This window comes from Leucoraja erinacea, chromosome 16 (assembly GCF_028641065.1).
Source record: "Leucoraja erinacea ecotype New England chromosome 16, Leri_hhj_1, whole genome shotgun sequence".
Classification (NCBI taxonomy): Eukaryota; Metazoa; Chordata; class Chondrichthyes; order Rajiformes; family Rajidae; genus Leucoraja; species Leucoraja erinaceus.
The window spans coordinates 25,404,119-25,423,059 of record NC_073392.1 but is presented as its reverse complement, the minus strand read 5'-3'; the positions used below and the strand labels follow the sequence as shown (position 1 = coordinate 25,423,059).

Here is an 18,941-nt window from a genome sequence, read left to right as displayed (position 1 = left end):
GCCTATCTAAAAGCCCTTTAAGCGCCACTATAGTATCTGCCCCATCCACCACCCCGGCAGTGTGTTCCAGGTACCCACCATCCTCTGTAAGTAAAACCTTGCTCTGCATTTCTCCTTGAAACTTTACCCCTCTCATTGTGAACCAATGCCCTCTAGTTTGACATTTCCACCCTGGGATAAAGTTCTGAGATACTCCAGCACTGTGTGTCCGAACCGTTCTATGTTCAGAATGTGGGCTGTTGCTTCCACTGAGTGGCTGTGCTGCCCTTTCAGGACACACTGAGACTGCACTACGAGAACAACAGCCCTTTCTTGGCCATCGTCAGCATGACACGCCTGATTGAGGTATCTCACTGGGGAAACATCGCCGTGGAGGAGACCATTGACCTGAAGCATTGCGGCGCCGTCCTGAAGGGGCCGTTCTCCCGCTACGACTACCAGAGGCAGCCTGACAGTGGAATATCCTCCGTCAAATCTTTCAAGGTACGTCTCCTTCCAAGAACCTTTGTTCCCAACCAGTTTGGAGCTGTAAAGGGTGTGGAGCAGCGGTTTGCCGTGTCGTTCAAGGCTCTGGTCAGGGGGCGAAATGGCTGCCTCCATCATTCATCGGTTCTCTAAGTGAAGGGGACAGAGGTTCAGCTTTCTGGCACCCCAGACATTTTCATCCTGCTTATATGTTCCGTTTTGGTCACACTGCTTTGGAAAGGATGTAGTTAAGCTGGAAAGAGTGCAGACAAGATTTACGAAGACTCAAGGGCCTGAGTTACAGGGAGAGGTTGGGCAGGCTAGAACTTATTTCTTTCTTGGAGCGCAGGGGTGATCTTATAATGTATAAAATCATGAGGGAAATAGATGGTGAACACAGGGCAGGGGAATCAAGAGCTAGAGGACATTGTTTTAAGGTGAAAAGGGAAATATTTAATAAGCATCTGAGGGGAAACCTTTTCACGGAGTGGTGGATATATGGAATGAGTTGCCAGAGGAGGTAGTTGAGAGAGGTACCATAACGCATTTAACAGCACTTACACATGCATTTAAAAGCACTTACATGGATAGGAAAGGTTATCTTGGTTGTGACTGTGGCTCTGACTGGAGTGTGCAGGGTGATGTTTATTAGTCTCTGCTCTGGGTTTCCTTAGGCTGGCTGGGTGCTGTGGTAAACCCCTCTCTGTTGACCTTCTGTTGCAGACCATCCTGCCTGCTGCGGCCCAAGATGTATACTATCGGGACGACATTGGGAACATCTCCACCAGCCACTTGGTTGTCCTGGATGATTCCGTGGAGATGGAAGTCCGCCCTCGCTTCCCGCTCTTTGGTGGGTGGAAGACTCACTACGTCATTGGATACAACCTGCCCAGTTACGAATACCTGTACAACTTCGGTAAGTACCTGAGCCAGGTTTTGATCTTAAACGGGTAAGAGTGATCTCCCCAGCATTCCTGCAGGTTGTTTGGTAACAGGTCTTTACTCCATCCATCTGCAACTCCTTCTGAAGGTCATGGTATCTGAATTACCAGCCACTAAGTAATTTGGAGTATAGCGTGCAGTTCTGGTCACCCCATTACAGGAAGGATGTTGAAACTTTAGAAACAGTACAGAGGAGGTTTACCAGACCGTCACACAAACCAACCTCCCGCCTATTGATTCCATCTACACCTCGCGCTGCTTCGGCAAGGCCACCGGCATAAATAATCGAGGATTCATTTCACCCCGGTCACTCCCTCTTCTCTGCTCTCCCATCAGACAGGAAGTGTGAAAACTCATAGCTCCAGATTCATTGACAGTTTCTTCCCAGCTGTTAAACTGAACCATCATATCATCAACTAGAGAGTGATCCTGACCTGACCTCCCATCTACCTCATTGGAGACCCTCGGACTAACTTTAATCAGAGTTCACTGGAATTACTCTTGCACTCAATGTAATTCCCTTTATCCTGTATCTGTACACTGTGGACGGCTTGATTGTAATCATGTATTGTCTTTACGCTGACTGGATAGCATGCAACAAAAGCATTATGCTGTTCCTCGGTACATGTGACAATAAACTAAACTAAACTCTTGTCCCCATCAGGTGACCAGTACGCGTTGAAGATGCGGTTTATGGACCACGTATTTGACGATCAGGTGATCGACGATCTCACCGTGAAGCTTATTCTGCCGGAGGGAGCCCGGTGAGTGAGCGAGTGGTGCAGAATCGGGCCAGTTAGAGGTGGTGCTGCATGTTGTTCTTCTGCTGTGGTTATAGATTGGGAACACTAACTGTACCTGTCAATTGGTTAAAATAAACAGCATGGAAACAAGCCCTTTGGCCCACCAAGTCCACGCCGACCATCGGCCACCCTGTTCATGCTAGTTCTATGTTATCCCACTTTCTCATGCATGCCCTACACACTATGGGCAATTTACAGAGGCCAATTAACCTACAAACCCATACGGGCATGTCTTTGGGATGTGGGAGGAAACCAGAGCACCTGGAGGAAACCCCGAGGTGAGGACTGAACCCGGGCATCTGGTGCTGTGAGGCAGCGGCTCTGTGAAGTACCAGCTGTGCCACTGTGCCGCCCTTAATGTTGTGAGAGTCTCTGCCATTGCCCTTGACTGGGGCAACGGCCCGGTGCCAATGTTCCTAGGTGGTGAGTGTTCACACATTCTTGCCTGGTTGTGATCTCCAGCCCACACTTGCATCTGTACATGTGTCCACATGTCTTCATATACCGTGGGATGGATCAATTGCTGCCCTGGGATTTGACTGGGCAGATTATCGGGAGTGGAAGGTTCGCCCTGGATGTAAATCATTCTATCCCTGCCCCAGGAATATGTGATGGGAAAGGGTGAAGGGAACTTTACCCTGTATCTAACCCATGCTATCCGTGATCTAGGAGTGTTTGACGGGACAGGGTGGAGGGAGCTGGATTCTGTATCTACAGTGCCCTCCATACTGTTTGGGACAAAGACCCGTCATTTCATTATTTGCCTCTGTACTCCACAATTTGAGATTTGTAAAAGGAAAAAAATCACATGTGGTTAAAGTGCACATTGTCAGATTTTAATAAAGGCCATTTTTATACATTTTGGTTTCACCATGTAGAAATTACAGCAGTGTTTATACGGAGTTCCCCCCCCACCCCCATTTCAGGGCATCATAATGTTTGGGACACAGCAATGTCATGTAAATGAAAGTAGTCATAGAAACATAGAACATAGAAACATAGAAATTAGGTGCAGGAGTAGGCCATTCGGCCCTTCGAGCCTGCACCGCCATTTAATATGATCATGGCTGATCATCCAACTCGGTATCCCGTACCTGCCTTCTCTCCATACCCTCTGATCCCCTTGGCCACAAGGGCCACATCTAACTCCCTCTTAAATATAGCCAATGAACTGGCCTCAACTACCCTCTGTGGCAGAGAGTTCCAGAGATTTCCAGAGACTCTCTGTGAAAAAAGTTCTTCTCATCTCGGTTTTAAAGGATTTCCCCCTTATCTTAAGCTGTGACCCCTTGTCCTGGACTTCCCTAACATCGGGAACAATCTTCCTGCATCTAGCCTGTCGACCCCCTTAAGAATTTTGTAAGTTTCTATAAGACCCCCTCTCAATCTCCTAAATTCTAGAGAGTATAAACCAAGTCTATCCAGTCTTTCTTCATAAGACAGTCCTGACATCCCAGGAATCAGTCTGGTGAACCTTCTCTGCACTCCCTCTATGGCAATAATGTCCTTCCTCAGATTTGGAGACCAAAAAACTGCACGCAATACTCCAGGTGTGGGCTCACCAAGACCCTGTACAACTGCAGTAGAACCTCCCTGCTCCTATACTCAAATCGTCTTGCTATGAAAGCCAACATACCATTTGCTTTCTTTACTGCCTGCTGCACCTGCATGCCTACCTTCAATGACTGGTGTACCATGACACCCAGGTCTCGCTGCATCTCCCCCTTTCCCAATCGGCCACCGTTTAGATAATAATCTGCTTTCCCGTTTTTGCCACCAAAATGGATAACCTCACATTTATCACATTAAACTGCATCTGCCAAACATTTGCCCACTCACCCAGCCTATCCAAGTCACCTTGCAGTCTCCTAGCATCCTCCTCACACCTAACCCTGCCCCCCAGCTTAGTGTCATCCGCAAACTTGGAGATATTGCCTTCAATTCCCTCATCCAGATCATTAATATATATTGTAAATAGCTGGGACCCAGTACTGAGCATTGCGGTACCCCACTAGTCACTGCCTGCCATTGTGAAAAGGACCCGTTTACTCCTACTCTTTGCTTCCTATTTGCCAGCCAGTTCTCTATCCACATCAATACTGAACCCCCAATGCCATGTGCTTTACGGAGAAGACATCACCAGTTGCTGGGTGTCTTCTCTGGTGATGCTCTGCCAGGCCTGTATTGTACCTTGCTTTGAGGGCTGGTCACCTTCATTTTTCTCATCAGCATATACAAGGCATGCTCAATTGGGTTCAGATCAGGTGATTGACTTGGCCACTCAAGAATTGACAATTTTTTTGCTTTGAAAAAACTCCTTTGTTGCTTTAGCAGTTTGGGATCTTTGTCTTGCTGCAGAATGAACCGCCGGCCAATGAGTTTTGAGGCATTTGTTTGAACTTGAGCAGATAGGATGTGTCTATACACTTCAGAATTCATTATGCTACTACCATCAGCGGTTGTATTATCAATGAAGATAAGTGAGCCAGTACCTTCAGCAGCCATACATGCCCAGGTCATAACACCCCCACCACTGGGTTTCACAGATGAGGTGGTATGCTTTGGATCTTGGGCAGTTCCTTCTCTCCTTCATACTTTGCTCTTGCCATCACTCTGATATAAGTTTATCTTCGTCTTATCTGTCCACAAGACCTTTTTTCCAGAACTGTGGTTGCTCTTTTAAGCACTTCTTGGCAAACTAACCTGGCCATCCTATTTTTGCGGCTAACCAGTGGTTTGCATCTTGCAGTGTAGCCTCTGTATTTCTGTTCATGAAATCTTCTGCGGACAGTGGTCATTGATAAATCCACACCTGACTCCTGAAGAGTGTTTTTGATTTGTCCGACAGGTGTTTGGGTTTTTTTCTTTATTATAGAGAGAATTCTTCTGTCATCAGCTGTGGAGGTCTTCCTTGGCCTGCCAGTCCCTTTGCGATTAGTAAGCTCACCAGTGCTCTTTCTTCTTAATGATGTTCCAAATAGTTGATTTTGGTAAGCCTAAGGTTTGGCTGATGTCTCTAATAGTTTTATTCTTGTTTCTCAGTCGCATATTGGCTTATCTGACTTTTATTGGCACATCTTTGGTCCTCATGTTGATAAACAGCAATAAAAGTTTCCAAAGGTGATCAAATGACTGGAGGAAAGACTAGGTGCTGAGAGCTCTCTTATACCTGCACTAAGGAGGCAATTAAACACACCTGACCAATTACAAACGCCTGTGAAGCCGTGTGTCCCAAACATTATGGTGATTTTTATTTTTACAACAAATCTCAAATTGTGGACTACAGAGGCAAAGAAATAAATGACGAGTCTTTGCCCCAAACATAATGGAGGGCACTGTAAATCCTGTTCCTGCATTGGGGGTGTGGGATGGAACAGCATGGGGGAAACTTGATTCTTTATCTAAATCATGCGCCTGTGCCCGGAGTTTGTGACGGGGCAAGGTGAAGGGAACTTGACCCTGTACCTCAATCCAGTCCCTGCTTTGGACTACTTTAGACTCCAGAGATACAGTGCAGAAACAGGCCCTTTAGTCCACCGAGTCCGTGCCTGCCAGCGATCACCCTGCACACTAACATAACGTACACACTAGGGACATTTTAACTGAAGCCAATTAACCTACAACCTGTACTTCTTTGGAATGTGGGAGAAAACCTGAGCTCCTGGAGGGAACCCATGCGATCACAGGGAGAACGTGCAAACTCCGTACAGACAGCACCTATATTCAGGATCAAACTGGTGTCTCTGGCACTATAAGGCAGCAACTCTACCGCTGCGCCACTGTACTGCCCTCCGGGGGAGTTTTGTCGAAACAGAGTGGAGGGAGCTTTACTCTATGTGAGTGCTGTCCCTGCCCTACAAGTGTGTGACTGGGCAATTGGCCCCTGAGCGGTGCTTTGGCACTAAAATACCTGGCCTGTTGTCAGACCATCTCTCCTTCCTGCAGGAATATTCACTTGGACACTCCGTACCGGATCGACCGGCAAGCAGATGAGCTCCACTACACCTACCTGGACACATTTGGCCGCCCAGTCATCACTGCTCACAAGTCGAACCTGGTGGAGCAGCACATCCAGGATATTGTGGTACCTGCCCCTTTGCTTCCCTTGTGTAGGCAGAGGTATCGCTTGTTGCGGCCATCAGTATTTGAGTAATAATGGAAACATAATGGCTCTCTTACTCAAAGTCCTCAAGAGCCTGATTTCCAGGTAGAGGTTTAGAAAATTATGAGAGGCATAGCTGGGGTAGAGAGTCAGTCTTTCCTGATTAGTAACGGTGTCAAAGGTTATGGGGAGAAGGCAGGAAAATGGGGTTAACGGAGGAAAATGGATCAACCAACATTTAATGGGCCGATTGACAAGATGGGCCGAATGGCCTAATTCTGATCCTTATGAATTTATGATCGACAATTTTTTATTTTCCCAGGGTGGAAATGTCACAGACTAGAGGGCATAGTTTTAAGGTGAGGGACAAAGTATAAAGGAGATGTGCAGGGGAAATTCTTTTGACACAGAGGCCAGTGGGGCCTGGAATGCACTCCAGGGGTGGTGGTAGAGGAGGATACGATAGTGGCATTTAAGAGACTTTTAGAAAGTCACATGGATATGCAAGGAATGGAGGGATGTGAATCACATGCAGACAGAAGAGATTAGTTTAACCTGCCATCAGGTTCAGCACAGTCTTAGTGGGCCGAAGGGCCTGATTTTGTGTTAGTTGTGACTTTAGAGACACTGTGTTGAAACATGCCCTTCGGCTCACCATGTCTGTGCCGGCCATTGATCACCCCATGCACTGGAACTATCCTACACACTGAGGACAATTTACAGTTTTACTGAACCCAATTAACCAACAAACCTGTGCGTCTTTGAAGTGTGGGAGAAATCTGGAGCACCCAGAGGAAATCCACAGTCACAAAGAAAGCGTATAAACTCTGTACAGACAGCACCCGTAGTTGGGATCGAACCCAGGTGTCAAGGCAGCAACTCTACCGCTGCGCCACCATGACGCCCTGTTCTGTGTATTTATTTGTCATACACACCAGGGTGGGAACGACCATGCTGTCCTTTGATCCTGGAGCTCAGTTGGTAGGGTTGGCCATTAGATCTCAGCTCAGGGTGAACTGGTCCTGTAGGGATGGAGCCTATGAGGTTTGAGCACCTCTGGGAGGTTGTGTTGCGGCTGAGCTGACGGGACCAGTGGTTGTGGTCACCCCCATCTGCCGCTCTCTCCACAGATCCACTACACCTTCAACAAGGTCCTGATGCTACAGGAGCCACTGCTGGTGGTGGGGGCGTTCTACATCCTCTTCTTCACCGTCATCATTTACGTCCGCCTGGATTTTTCCATCACTAAGGTGAACTGTTTCTAATAACTACGCCGCTTTGCCCTGTCCAAAGATGTTCTTCCATCTATCCCAGCTCTTCCAAACCCAACTCCCCAAAATTCAATTCACACAAAACCCTCTCCCTTCCCCATGTGATCACTGTAGCCTTATCCTTGTCTCTTCCCCCGCCCTCACCTTGCCAGGCTCTCTTGAGTCGTGGGCGCACAGTGCTAAATTGGGCCCTTCAGTCCATCACCCGTGCTGGCCCTCAACCACCCATTTACACCAATTAATCACATTTTATTGTCCCCGCATTCCCTTCAACTCCATCCAAGACACCTCACATACATTCTTCAATAACTTTCAATTTCTAAGCCCCCATTGCCCCTTCACCATGGTCACCCAGTCTCTACTTTTGTGCTTGTGTATCTTGTTGCTTTTCACTTAGTATGGCTGTATGGTAACTCAAATTTCATTGTACCTTAAACAGTTCATGTGACAATAAATTTACCTTGACCTCCATCCCCCATCCGGGAGGTCACCAGGGCCACATTTTCTTCCTCCGACAGAGACCCAATCGATTTCTCCCCAGAAACGCTCTTTTCCACTTGGAGGGACCTGTCACCTCCTCCAGAGATGCTGCCTGACCTGCCGAGTTACTCCAACACTTTCAATGATTCAATTCAATAACACTTTATTGTCACAAGTACCTAGGTACGAGTCGCCACGTTTCTGGCACTGACAAAATTACGAAAGTACTCATCAGAATCCCGATTGTCCCTCTTTGTTCTCGCCGGCCCGATTCCCTCTGCGTCAGGTCCTTGGGACTTTGTGTACTAACCAGCGTCTGCAGTTGCTTGTTTCCACTTAGCCTCCAGCTTGGTGCGGCTGGGGGTTGCTGACTGTTTCTCTCACGCTCCCTGCGGCAGGACCCGGCGGCCGAGGCCCGGATGAAGGTGGCCTCCATCACGGAGCAGGTACTGACACTGGTCAACAAGCGTCTGGGGCTGTACCGCCACTTTGAGGATGCGGTCAATAAGTACAAGCAGTCCCGCGACATCGGCACGCTCAATAGCGGCCGCAAGACGCTGGAGACGGAGCACCGCGGCCTCTCCAGCGAGATCGCCTCTTTGCAGTCCAAGCTCAAAGCCGAGGGCTCCGACCTTGCTGAGAAGGTAGGGAGTCAGCTGTTCAATGGTTTATTAGGGCTGTCCAATGGTTTGGTGGAGGGGGGGTTCAATGGTACAATGGTCACTTTTATTACCTCCCACACCAAGGTACAGTGAAACTTTTTTTTTGCATACAAATCAGTAAGAGTATTGGCATACATAAATACTGGACCCGATTAAGTACCGAATGCAGAGAAACAGTCCACTGAGTTCATGTGTAAGAGTCGTCAGATTTTGGCCACCAGGTAGCCATGGAGGCCCGTTGCAGCTGTCACCTCAGTTCGGATCGCCATCGGGGTCTCCGCTGTGTGCTGTCTCTCTGGGTACACCAATGAGGGGGAGACACAATCAGAGAGGCCACAGCCGCGTCTGATGCTGTCCTAGACCACAGCTGGTCTTTTGCCTCAACACCACATTGCTGTATTTCCTTTGTGGGTTAATTGGCCTCTGTAAATTTCCCTACATCTCTGAATAGATTCACATAGCACAGAACTTGCCATTCGGCCCAACTCGTCCATGCTGACCAAGATGCCCCAGCTACACCAGTCCCACCTGCCTGCGTTTGGCCCGTATCTCTCTAAACCTCTCTATCCATGTACCTGTCTTTTAATCTTGTAATTGTACCTGCCTTCATCACTTCCCTTACTTCCCACAATGTGCTAGGACAGTGCTTCTCTTAAAACTATTTCTGTGTCATTCACCCATAAGTCTTTATCACAACAAAGAGGGACTATCCGGACTTAATGGGTACTTTTGCAACTTTGTCAGCGCCAGAAACACAATGACTCTTTGCGCACTGTGTATTGCATGCAAAAACAAAGAATTTCACTGTACCTGGGTACCTGTGACAAAGTATCATTGAATCATTGCAAGCTACAGATAGACAGATAACAGCTCCCCGCTGTGCCACTGTGTTAGGTTTGTGTCCCCGGGGCTGGGCTGTGCCGTCCCTGACTAATGCATCTCTCTCTCTCTCTCTTTCTCCCCCCCCCCCCCCCCCCCCCACTCCGCAGGTGGCTGAGATCCAGAAGCTGGACGGCCAGGTGAAGGACTTGGCCCTGAAGGCCAGTCAGGAGGCTGAGCGCCTAGTGGCCGGCAAGGTGAAGAAGGACGCCTACATCGAGAGCGACAAGCACCTGAGCTCGAAGCGGCAGGACCTTGTGTCCAGGATCGACACCATCCTGGACACCTTGTAGCGCCCGGCTTGCCCCTCGCCCCCCCCCCCCCCCCCCCCCCCACGTAACTAAAAGATTGGATGGTATTAAAATTAGCTACTGAGTTTATCTCGTGTGTAACGAGGATTCAGTGTGTCTGGGCTGACAAGTGGTGGTTCCTTCTAACTCACTGCAGGGTGGGCAAGTGTTTTGGTTCATTATTTTTTATCCTCCCAGCTGAATCAACCCTCTGTGTCGGTCCAAGGATGGCAGATGGTTCCTGGCATCAGACGAATGATTGGTAAACCGAGGTGGGACGGCGCGGAGATGTGGCTGTGAAAATGTCCATGTTAACTCCCTCAGACGGACCATTCCCTCCTTCTTGTGATCTTCTGTGAATGTTTTTTTTTTAAAATGCTTGTAACCGTGGTTTTGCACTGCGAATCGACCCAAACTCTCCGGACACTAGATGGTGCTCTGCTGTGATGGAGGAGGGGGGGGGGGGGGGGGGGGTGTGGTGGGGGTGAGATTGTGTCCCTCTCTTCCACAAAGAGATGCCAATTGTAAATTCAATTATTTGATTGCTTAATAATTAAAAGGACATCTTGCCGTCTCCGACACTGTGGTCTTTGTGAGGATACTTTATGCACATGTACCCAATGGGAAGAGGTTGGATCTTAACAAAAACTCGTAACTTAGCAGCTCGTGGAGCAGCTACCACACAGCGCTGGAGATCCGGGTTGAAACCAGAGCTCGGGTGCTGTCTGTGTGGAGTTTGCACATTCTTGCTGTGACCGCGTGGGTTTACTCCAGGTGTCGGTTGGAGATGGAGAAGTCAATTTAATCCACTGACGGTTCACAGGAGATACCAAGGAATTTAACTGCCATATGAAGTGGTGTACAGAGATTGGAACACTATTCAGGAGGGGACCCAGTCTGAAGAAGAGTCCCGGCCTGAAACGTCACCTATCTATGTTCTCCGAAGACACTGCCTGACCCACTGAGTTATTCCAGCACTTTGTGCCCTTTTGTGCATTAACCAGCAGCTTTGTTTCTACATTCAGGAGGGGAACTGGGTTTAAGTTTAGGTTCAGGTACATTATTGTCACATGTAGCGAAGTACATGCTATCCAAACAGATCAAATAGTTCAATGGTACTTTATTGCCACATGTACCTGGGTACAGTGAAACTCGTGCTTTTGCATATAGCTTAAAAAAAACAGATTGTTGTGCTTTTGGTACACAAATCAAAAATGGACTGTGTTTACATGGACTGGACTCTGAAAATGGCACCAAAACAAGGTGTCTCTTGCATGTGAGATCGGTATGCTTTTTCTGTACAATATGCTAAATGGGAATGCTTGGGTGTAGCACTGGACTGGTTGTAAGAAAGAATTTCACTGGTTGTTTGCACTTCTCACATGTGACAATAAAAGCACCATTAATAGTCACGGTGGCGCAGCGGTAGAGTTGCTGCCTCGCAGCCAAATGCACCGCCGGAGACCCAGGTTCCATCCTGACTACGGGCGCTGTCTGTACGGAGTTTGTACGTTCTTCCCGTGACTTAGGTGGGTTTTCTCCGAGATCTTCGGTTTCCTCCCACATTCCAAAGGCGTACAGGTTTGTAGATTAATTGGCTTGATCAATGTAAAAATTGTCCAACTTTCAGTATAGTGGACTCTTTGGAAGGTACAAGGTAATAGACCTAAACGAACCTAAACCAAGTTCCCCTCCTGAATAATACTATACACAAATATAATCACAATCAAGTTATGCTCAAGTACAATAGATAGAGCAAAGGGGAAGTGCAGAATATAATTTGCAGGATTGTAGCACATCAGTTCCATAGACAAAGTCCAATGTTCGCATTGGGGTAGAGGTGAATCGAACAGTCCCCTGGTGTATGGAAGAGGAAGAAACATGACATGAGTGTTTAATTGTCGTACGTACCTGGAAGGATAAAATTAAATTTGTACTTGTTGCGGCTTTACAGACGTTAATACAATAAAATGGATAATTTATTGTATTCAGGAATACAGACCATAATCATGCAAGAAAAGCCAGTATCAACCATCAAGTGTTTGTAATTTTTCTGATAATGGAACAATGAAATCCTTACATGCTGCAGCTTAACAAGCCTGTAAATGCAATAACACACAAATAATTAATAATATAAGATAAAACAATAAATGAATAACCATAATAACAGTTAGCCATAATAATGCAAAATACAAAACCCATAGTACAACCAAAGACCCAGTCTGTAGATCACAGTTGCTGAGGTTAGTGTTGTGCAGTGTTCAGGAGACTGATGGCTTCTGGGAAGAAGCTATTCTTGAACCTGGAGGTCACGTTTTTCAGGCTCCTGTACCTTCGTCCCGATGGTAGTAGTGAGAGGAGAGTGTGGCCAGGTTGATGTGGGTCTGTGATGATGCTGGCTGTTTTTTTGTGCTAGTGCCTCCTGTAGATCCCTTCGACAGTGGGGAGGTCAGTACGTGATGGACTGGTCAGGCAGTGTCCACCACTCTTTGTAGTCTTCGTTCCTGGGTGTTTGAGGTGCCAAATCCGATCGTAAAATGACCAGTGTGCTTTCTGGACATGGCATCCTAGGCCCAAACTTCTTCCTCAAAGTCTTGTGATTTCCAAGTAACTTCCCACCTCCTGAGTTTTAGGTAAGTGAATTCTGAATTATTTTACACCAAGCTTTAGGTTTTAAGCAGCCTGGCTGTTGGCCAGGCTGCTTTTTTTTACGCAGAGGGTGGTGGGTGCCTGGAATGTGCTGCCAGATGCAGATACTATAGTGGTTTACAAAAATCTTAGATGGGCACATGGATATGCAGGGAATGGAGTGATGTGGACCATGTGCAGGAAGATAGGGCATAATGGGCTGAAGGGACAGTTCCTGTGCTGTACTGTAAATTAGCCCTGGTGTGTAGCCGAGAGTGTAGCACGCTATCCAGGCAGATCAAACAATAGGTGCAGGAGTATGCCATTCGGCCCCTCGAGCCAGCACCGCCATTCAATGTGGTCATAGCTGATCATCCGCAATTAATAACCACATACGAGTACAACAAAGTGAAAAAGAGAAAATAAGCAGAGTGCAGAACGTAGTACGGCTAGAGAAAGTGCAGATTTACAAAGTGCAAAGGTTGCAATAAGGTAGATTGGAATTCACCCATAGCTTATGAGGGGTTTGTTTAAGAGTTTGATAAGATATAACTGTTCCTGAATCTGGTGATATGTGCTTACAAGGTTTTGTATCTTCTGCCATACAGGAGAATGACTGGGACGCGACAGGTCTTTAATTATGTTGGTAGTTTTGCTGAGGTAGAGGTGGCTTAAATTGTGGCTTAAATGAAGTTGAGGGTGGGAAGACTGGGTTGTGTGGATTGGGCTGCATCTTCAATTCTGATTTGTTAGAAGAACAAATGGATATAACGTTAAAATAGAAAATCAGCTGTGGGTGATATTGGTGGCAGGGATGGAGGGACTGAAAGTCCTCTTGTCTCTCGTCGTTGCCATCTGCATTATATCAAATGAACCAGCAGAGGGAGGGCTGGGCTCATTTTGCTGATTCCGCAACCGAGGTAAATTCCGCGCCTAAATCAGCAGCAAATGACTATTTAAAAAAACGTGAATGCCGCAAATCTAAAAATTAAAATGGGGAAATGCTGGAAAAACTCAGCAGGTCAGGCCTTACCCAAGGGATGAGAAACAGAGTTAAAGTTTCAGGCCCAAAGAGCCTTCCTCAGAACTGATAGTTAACTCAGTTTCTCCATGAAAAGCAAGTGGCCCAGATGGAGTTCCTGGCCGTGTCCTTAGTATCTGTGCGGACCAGCTAGCGGGAATATTCGCGGAAATCTTTAATCTCTCCCTACTCCGTTCTGAGGTATTATCCAGCTTCAAGAAGACCGCCATCCCAGTGCTGAAGAAAAGCAAGACCTCTTGCCTAAACAACTACCATCCAGTGGCCTTGACATCCACCACCATGAAATGTTTTGAGAGGCTAGTTATGAAACACATCACTGCAGTTCGCGTACTGCCACAACAGGTCCACGGACTATAATAATAATAATACATTTTATTTGTGGGCGCCTTTCAAAAGTCTCAAGGACACCTTACAGAAAATTAACAAGAGTAAAAAAACATATAATCGGAATAAAATAAATAATAAAGATATCACCAATACACAAATTAAAGACAGAATTCGATCCAAAGACAAAAATCAAAAACACAATGTGAAGAGAGAGCAGCGGCAGCCAAACCACGCCAGCGTACACTCCCTTCCGACAGCCATCCTGGACACAAACTAAAATATTCACTTACACACAAAAATCATCCCCCCACAATGGTTACCACTGCCATCGCCCTAGCCCTGCACTCATCCCTGGAACACCTGGATAAGAGAGACACCTACGTCAGACTTCGACATAGATTACAGCTCTGCCTTTAATATCATGATACCATCCAAGCTTATCACCAAACTAATGAGACTTAATGTCAGCACTCATCTCTGCAACTGGATCCTCGACTTCCTGACTAACAGACCCCAATCAGTGAGGATAGTTGATAAATCATCTTCCTCGATAATCCTCAACACGGGGACTCCACAAGGATGCGTTCTCAGCCTCCTTCTTTACTCCTTGTACACCCACCACTGTGAAGCCATGTACAAATCTAATTCAATTTTCAATTTCGCAGACAACACCATTGTGGTCAGGATATCAAATAATGAGATGGAGGAGAGGAAGGAGATTGAGAACCTTGTCTTGGTGTCAAGACAACAATCTTTCTCGTAATGTTAGACAAAGGAGATAGTGATCGACTTCGGGAAGCAAAGTGGTACACATACCCCAGTTAGCATTGACAGTGCCGAAGTAGAGATGTTGAAAACGCCCAAATCCTAGGAGTTAATATCACCAACAACTTCTCCTGGACCATCCATATTGAAGCAACGACCAGGAAAAGCACACCAACGCCTCTTCTTCCATGTCCCCTACAAATCTCACCAAATTGCACAGATGTACCATAGGAAGGAAGCATTTTATCAGGATGCGACACGGCTTGGTTTGGGAACAGCTCCATCCAAGACTGCAAGAAAATGCAGCAACTTATGGACAGCCCAGACAATCATAAAAAACCAACCTCCCTTTTATTGCCTCCATTTATATCACACACACACTGCCTCGTCAAGGCCAGCAGCATAATCAAGGACGAGTTCCACTCTGGCCTTTCCCTCTTCTCCTTTTTCTCATCAGTCAAAAGGTATATGTGTAAAAACCGCAAGATATTGTGTCCTGGGGAGCCATGTGCACGGCGGGAGTGTCCCGGGGAACACGCCCCGATAGGCACAACTCGCCCCACAGGCCTCCCAGAGGACTGCGGAGAAGCCGGGTGGCGAGGCCAGTCTGGGCCGAAGGAGCCTCAGTTGCGGCGGCAATGAGAGCCTCGACGACAACGGGTTCCTCGGCAGTGATGGGGCCTCGGCGGCAGCGGGAGCCTCAGTGGCGGTGGAACGTGAGGGGGGCAGGGAAGACAATGGAGGACCCGGCGTGGGGGGAATTGCTGTGAGGGACGGTGGGAGAACAAATGGGGACCCGGTGTGGGGGAGAAGGGGGCACTCTAGTTTTAGAATTCTCTGTCCAGGGGATAAACCTGCGTTCTTTTGTTTGTTTGTTGCTCTTTCTGGTTTAGGCGCTGTGCACACGACAGCCAGCCAACAGTCGTTTGTCCTTTTTCGCACTTTTAATTTCAAGTTTTTGTGTACCGTGTGCAATGTGAATGTTGGCAGACCAATTAAACTAAAGTTTTATCGTATCGTAAACGCACACCACAAGATTCAGGGACAGTTTCTTCCCAGTGGATATCAGGCAACTGAATCATCCTTCCACTACCAGAGAACAGTGTTGAACTGCTATCTACCTCTTTGGTAACCTAAGTTACCTCCTTGATCTGACTTTCCTAACTGTATCTTGCAGCAAACATTATTCCCTTATAACAGGGGTCAGCAACCTTGTTCTGCATAGTGGCCAGGACCCATGTCTGAGCGGATGACGGGCCACATCTATCGCCATAGTCAATAAATTGAGGTAATAATAATACATACTAATTAAACTTTGACTTGTATTTATATATTTAAGCAATATTATTTCTATTGAGCACAACAGTTAGTTTGAGACACTGGTATTGAAACCACCCTCACCTCTCTCTGTCCTAAACTTCATGCAGCCCAAAGATCCTATGTAGGATATTTGATGCAGACCACTTGTTACCCTCTCCCCCCCCCCCCCCCCCCATTCACTCTTCCTCTCCCCCCCTCTCTTCCTCCTCTCCCCCCTCTTCCTCCTCCTCCTCTCCCCTCTTCCCCTCCCTCCCTCTCCCTCCTCCCCCCTCTCCACCCCCCTCCTCCCCCTCTCTCCACTTCCCCCCCCCCCCCCCCCCCCATTCCCTCTCCACCTCTCCCTCACCTCCCTTCTCCTCATCCTCTCCAAGGACCAGTCCCGTCCATTTACCCCTGGAATCCTGCCCGCCGCGTCCACACGAACTAACTGCCAGCAGCGCCTTCGGCGACCCTGACCCCTGGATGCAGCGCGGTGACGGGTGGTTCCAGGGGCGCGTTGATCACCAGGCACCGCAGCAACTGCACTTTTACATCAGTGGAACCGTGTGCCCAGTTCGTTGGATTATATCAGTTCCGATTTTTTGTATCAGCAAACAGGATTGCTAGGGGCATTAAAGCAAGTCTTTATATCGCTGGCCAAAGAAGTCTAGATGGCGGGAAAGAAACGCCTGCGGGTCGGATGATTTCGGGTTACGGGCCGGATCTGGCCCGTGGGCCATAGGTTGCCCTGCCTTATAATGTATCTATACACTGTAAATGACTTGATTGTAATCATGTATTGTCTTTCTACTAACTGGTTAGTACGCATCAAAAGCTTTTCATTGTACTTCGGTACCCGTGACAATAAAATAAACTGAAACTGAACTAACTCCAGGACGTTCCCTCAATGTATAACTGAGTTTTGGAATTTTGGAAACCTCTTTGATTAGAACATTTATTCCAGATGAATATAAAGATAAATTGCCTTTCTGATGTTATTAAATTCACTGCCCCTGGATTCCCTCAAACATCCACCTTGAAGATATTTTATCCAATATAATTTCAAAGTTCTCTCCCAAATCTATCTTAAAAAGTTAAAATCGTCAATTTCTTATGATAGAAAGTTTCATTTCTTTCAGTCTGACTTCTGTATTTTCAGTATTTTGGTTTTATTTAAGGTCTCGTTTTGCTTTTGTTGATGTTTAAGTTATCAATTACGAATTGGTAATTTATTCCCGAATATCAATGAGTGCGTAATGGCGTCACCACGTCGTTCTCCGCCCCATGCCGGCGCCGAGCTGTAACAACACTTGGCCGCAGGACCACATCCCGGCCTGTCTAACTCATCCGCCTGCCTGAATATCACCAACATGTCATTTTAAAGATGTGCCAATAATCGCTTAATTTGCAATTTATAGTTTCTGTCGCACAAATTCAGCGACAGAAACAATAAATTGCAAATGACTCCAATTAAATAGACAGGCAACGGGGGTCCTTACAGTTCGCTGCATGGATGGTTCTTGATTCTTCTTGAAGTTATGACAGTCTCCAGTTTCGTCCACCAGTGTTTTATCTCGTGTGTTTTGGAGCAATGATAAAACCTGTCGGGCGATCTATTCATAATTACATTGAAACATACATACATTTTTGGTTTTATTTCCAACTCCATCCGGGGATTCACGCTCCTTATAGGTGTCTACAGACGTTGCCTGAAATAAAAATATTTTCTCAATCCGTACTATTTTTCAGCTATGATTTTATGCAAAAACATTGAATTTCAAATACATTTGAATCAGTCCTTTTTGTTTTAGAAAAAGTCAAACAATAATTTTATTCCGCGATATAAATGGGCATCCGGGAAATCTGTGGGTGGAGCTCCGCCTTCGAATACACGTCCGGGTAACTGCCTTCATCAATATAGACGGTAAACAGACAAATTAAAATAACACGAAGAACTAATTCGCGTGTAGAATTTTGAATCAATCAAAATAAAGTGTGTTTATTATCTACAAAAATAAGTGTAGCGAGAGAGGCGACGTTGTGGTGCGGGGGTGCTGCAGGCAGTGCAGGGGCAGCGCGCAAGGGGTCCTGGCCGGGGTCCTGCATGGCCAACATCCGGGCCCTGTTCTTCTCGCCGCCGCTGTCCGGGGAGAGGCGGCGCCAAGATGGCGGCTCCCATACTGCGCTGGAAACGCGTTACCAACAGCAGCGGGCCGGTACCGCGGCCGCGCCACGGCCACCGCGCCGTCTCCATCAAAGAGCTGATGGTAGTTTTCGGCGGTGGCAACGAGGGGATCGTGGACGAGCTGCACGTTTACAACTCAGGTGTGGCGGCGGCGCCCATGGCGCAGTGGCGGCGCTGAGACGTCGGTGTGGGAGGGAGGGAGGAGCCGGGCCGCCGCTGCACGCTCACGCTCACGCGCGCCGGGGAAACAAGATGGCGGCGCGGGCACGCGCGGAGTTTTGGCGCGAACAGTCGGAGCGCGCGGCCGCCGCCCCGTTTTGTTTTACTTTATTGCTCTCCCGCATTGATGGACGGGATCGAACAGGAAGGGCCGCCCCTCCCCCCTCTCTTCCTACTTCCCCCTCCCTTCCTACCTCCCCCTCCTTTCCATAATAACATAATGTAATCGTCTTGAGGTAGTGATCATAATATTATTTATAATTTATAATATGATATTTTTTAATATTCTTAAGGTAATGGTTATAACGTTAATAATGAAACATGCCAAACATAATGTCCGTAATATAACATTTTGAAGAAGGGTCCGGACATGAAACGCCGCCTGTCCTTTCCCTCCCAACATGATTCCCAATGTATACAAATAGCAGCGCTGACAAAAGTTACAAAGCACATCAGCTCCTCCTCTAGTCCCCCCCCAAGTTTCCCCACGCTGGGTCCCCAGTGTCCTTTGTTCCCCCCCTCCTATTGTCCATTGTTCTCCTCCCACCTCCCTCATGGATGTCCCCTCACGCCGGGTCCTCC

The 18,941-nt window shown here is 47.4% G+C and overlaps 2 protein-coding genes and 1 long non-coding RNA gene across 3 annotated transcripts in view; 2 read left to right on the top strand and 1 right to left on the bottom strand.

Moving 5' to 3' along the window:
• rpn1 (ribophorin I) overlaps positions 1-10,468 on the top strand; it is a 32,518-nt gene extending 22,050 nt beyond the window's left edge. The window contains exons 4-10 of the mRNA XM_055647955.1: positions 274-483; positions 1,189-1,381; positions 2,072-2,171; positions 6,156-6,294; positions 7,443-7,562; positions 8,462-8,707; positions 9,715-10,468. Of these exons, the coding sequence (XP_055503930.1) occupies positions 274-483; positions 1,189-1,381; positions 2,072-2,171; positions 6,156-6,294; positions 7,443-7,562; positions 8,462-8,707; positions 9,715-9,897 (1,191 nt within the window). The 3' untranslated portion in view covers positions 9,898-10,468. The remainder of the gene's footprint in view (positions 1-273; positions 484-1,188; positions 1,382-2,071; positions 2,172-6,155; positions 6,295-7,442; positions 7,563-8,461; positions 8,708-9,714) is intronic.
• Positions 10,469-11,313: 845 nt separating this feature from the next.
• On the bottom strand, positions 11,314-18,106 carry LOC129704672 (uncharacterized). Its single transcript, XR_008724756.1, has 3 exons — positions 17,455-18,106; positions 11,897-11,993; positions 11,314-11,751 (listed from the first exon to the last, which is right to left on the bottom strand). It is a non-coding gene; the product is annotated as an uncharacterized LOC129704672 (long non-coding RNA).
• A 14-nt stretch (positions 18,107-18,120) lies between these two features.
• The window catches only part of LOC129704671 (host cell factor 1-like), a 67,667-nt gene continuing 66,846 nt past the window's right edge, over positions 18,121-18,941 (top strand). The window contains 1 exon segment of the mRNA XM_055647956.1: positions 18,121-18,280. Within this exon segment, the coding sequence (XP_055503931.1) occupies positions 18,121-18,280 (160 nt within the window).